The following is a 2757-nucleotide window of genomic DNA, read 5'->3' as shown; positions in this document are numbered from 1 at the left end:
AAGACACTGCATAGAAACTCTATGCCTAGTATTGCATTCTATATCCTAGTATTGCATTGTAGGCATATCCTAGTATTGCATTCTAAGCATGAATATTTTTGAGGATAACAACAGATGACAGAAGCAGATGACAGAACTTAAAAGAAAACAGTCGATTTCACCCTAGAGTAATGTTATGCAAAAGATTTGTTACATTTGTTGCTTGGGAGTGAAAACATTTTATTAGCTCTTCCTTTGATACATTGAATGCTGGGACATGGATAGGATAAACAAGACATTTGTGAAAGAATTCATTCTTCTAGGACTCTCTGGTTACCCAAAACTTGAGATCATTTTTTTTTCTCTAATTCTAGTAATGTATCTAGTGATTCTAATTGGCAATGGTGTTTTGATCATAGCAAGCATCTTTGATTCTCGTCTTCACACCCCCATGTACTTCTTCCTGGGCAACCTGTCTTTCCTGGATATCTGCTATACATCCTCCTCTGTTCCCTCAACTTTGGTGAGCTTAATTTCAAAGAAAAGGAACATTTCCTTCTCTGGATGTGCAGTGCAGATGTTCTTTGGGTTTGCAATGGGGTCAACAGAGTGTTTCCTCCTTGGCATGATGGCTTTTGATCGCTATGTAGCCATCTGTAACCCTCTGAGATACCCCATCATCATGAGCAAGGTGGTGTATGTACTGATGGCTTCTGTGTCATGGCTCTCTGGTGGAATCAACTCAATTGTGCAAACATCTCTTGCCATGCAGTTGCCTTTCTGTGGGAATAATATTATCAATCATTTCTTATGTGAGATATTAGCTGTCCTTAAGCTAGCTTGTGCTGATATAACCCTCAATTATGTTACCCTAGCAGTTTCAAATATGGCATTCCTGGTTCTTCCACTGATAGTCATCTTTTTCTCCTATATGTTCATCCTTTACACCATCTTGAGAATGAACTCAGCCACAGGGAGACGCAAAGCCTTTTCCACCTGTTCAGCACATCTGACTGTGGTGATCATATTTTATGGTACCATCTTCTTCATGTATGCCAAACCCAAGTCTCAAGACCACCTTCGGAATGACAATTTGCAAGCTACAGAGGGGCTTATTTCCATGTTTTATGGGGTAGTGACCCCCATGCTAAATCCTATAATCTATAGCTTGAGAAATAAAGATGTAAAAGCTGCTGTGAAATATTTGCTGAATTGGAAAACTGTTAACCAATAAAACCAAAGGGAAATGTGAGTCTGTAGTGTATAAAGAATAGAAATGGCATCTTTGGGCAACCATTGAGGAACTTCTTTGGGAAAGCAAGTTTATATAAAGAGAGATTTTTATTCTTTGTCTTCACCGGCCAAGTTTAGCTATGATTACTAAGAATAATAGTCTGCCGTAAACTCAGGTTGTAACAGGGTCTGATTCGTGTTTCACAAAGACCATGAGTTCCATTAGAATCTCATCCATGGTCATATCCGAAATTAGTATTTCTGGTGTCATGTGTGGCAATACAGTGAAAAACATCACACATAAGCTTTGGAAATAGAGAAGCGGGAGTATAAATTCTACCCTATCACAAAGTGCTTAAATTAATATTGGGAAAGTTATTTATTCTTTCTAAACTTTAGTTTCCTTATTTGCAAAAAGGGAGTAATTAAACACGGTTCCCAGTGTTATTATAAAGATTCAGTAAGTTGCACAAAGCACCTGGCATAGTGACAAATTCATAGTAGTTCTCTCTGTAGAGGATGTTGAGCTTGACTTTTCCTGTTGACACAGAATGTACGAATTGAAGACTCCAAATTGAAGATAAAAGACACTAGCTAGCACCTCTTAAAAAAACCTTCCAGTTATTAGGATCAGCTATCCCTTTCTTAAGTCTTATTAACATCAGTCACCACTTTTCCTTGCCCCTTCTCCCTGCATAGCTATGTAAAGAAAACTTCAAGAAAGGGAAAGGTAGAATCAAAGGAAATTTTACATCATGAAGAACTCAGTGAATCCTGAGAGGTGTTTCACTGCTGTCCCTGTCAAAGGGTGGGAAGACTGTTCCAGTCCAAGCCAATTAAAGAGGATGCTGCAAAAGAGCCTCTTGAGGTTGGGGGTGCCTGCAAAGGAGAGCTAATGTTTGGCTTGATGAGTGGAGGGTTGCTGACCTTCTGCTCTCTAGGCTGTAGACTAAGCTGATGAATTAGTCTAGAAATGGCCTGGAGGATAATAAGCTCATTATCTTAGGGGTGAAAATAACCAGAATTTTTCAGTTTGTGTGAAATGTTTCTCGGGCTCTGAAAGAGGGCTGAAATTAGTGTCTGGGAAGAGCAAATCATTTCATTTTATACTCCAGTGAATTGAAACTCCTCAGTAAACCTATTACAGGTTTTCCCCCCCTTTCTGTAGACTTTCCTGCCATGTTGAACACAGCATACCATTGGGCCACATCACCAGCCATTGTGACCTCTGGTTTCAGCCTGATGTTCCTATCTAAATTTTCTCTTTCTTATTGGTTTTAGAGTCATCATATAGCCCCAGGCCTCCTAGTTTGGAGCTGTACTCTCTGCCAGTCTACATCTTGGAGATAAATCTTGATTTTGACCTAGTAATCTGGTCACTAAAATCTTGCTGCCTGTCTGTTTCCAGTCGGAGTATTGTCACTGCCAATAAACCTCTAGCTGCTGGTCCTTTCCCTCTGTCTTGGATCACAGTGGGTGCTGCTTTTGATTCTATTTAGACAGGCGTGTACCAGACCCTGTGGGTGAGGCTTTTTAACCTCTGCC

The 2757-nt window shown here is 39.9% G+C and overlaps 1 protein-coding gene across 1 annotated transcript; it reads left to right on the top strand.

Moving 5' to 3' along the window:
• The first annotated feature begins 256 nt into the window (after positions 1-256).
• Positions 257-1213, top strand: LOC115499658 (olfactory receptor 13C4). The gene has a single exon (XM_030293794.1). It carries the CDS (start codon positions 257-259, stop codon positions 1211-1213), a length of 957 nt encoding a protein of 318 aa, XP_030149654.1.
• Positions 1214-2757: the final 1544 nt, after the last annotated feature.

The sequence above is a fragment of the Lynx canadensis genome, chromosome D4 (assembly GCF_007474595.2).
Source record: "Lynx canadensis isolate LIC74 chromosome D4, mLynCan4.pri.v2, whole genome shotgun sequence".
Taxonomy (NCBI): Eukaryota; Metazoa; Chordata; class Mammalia; order Carnivora; family Felidae; genus Lynx; species Lynx canadensis.
Note: the sequence above shows the minus strand (reverse complement) of the source record. Positions and strands in the feature narration are given on the sequence as shown.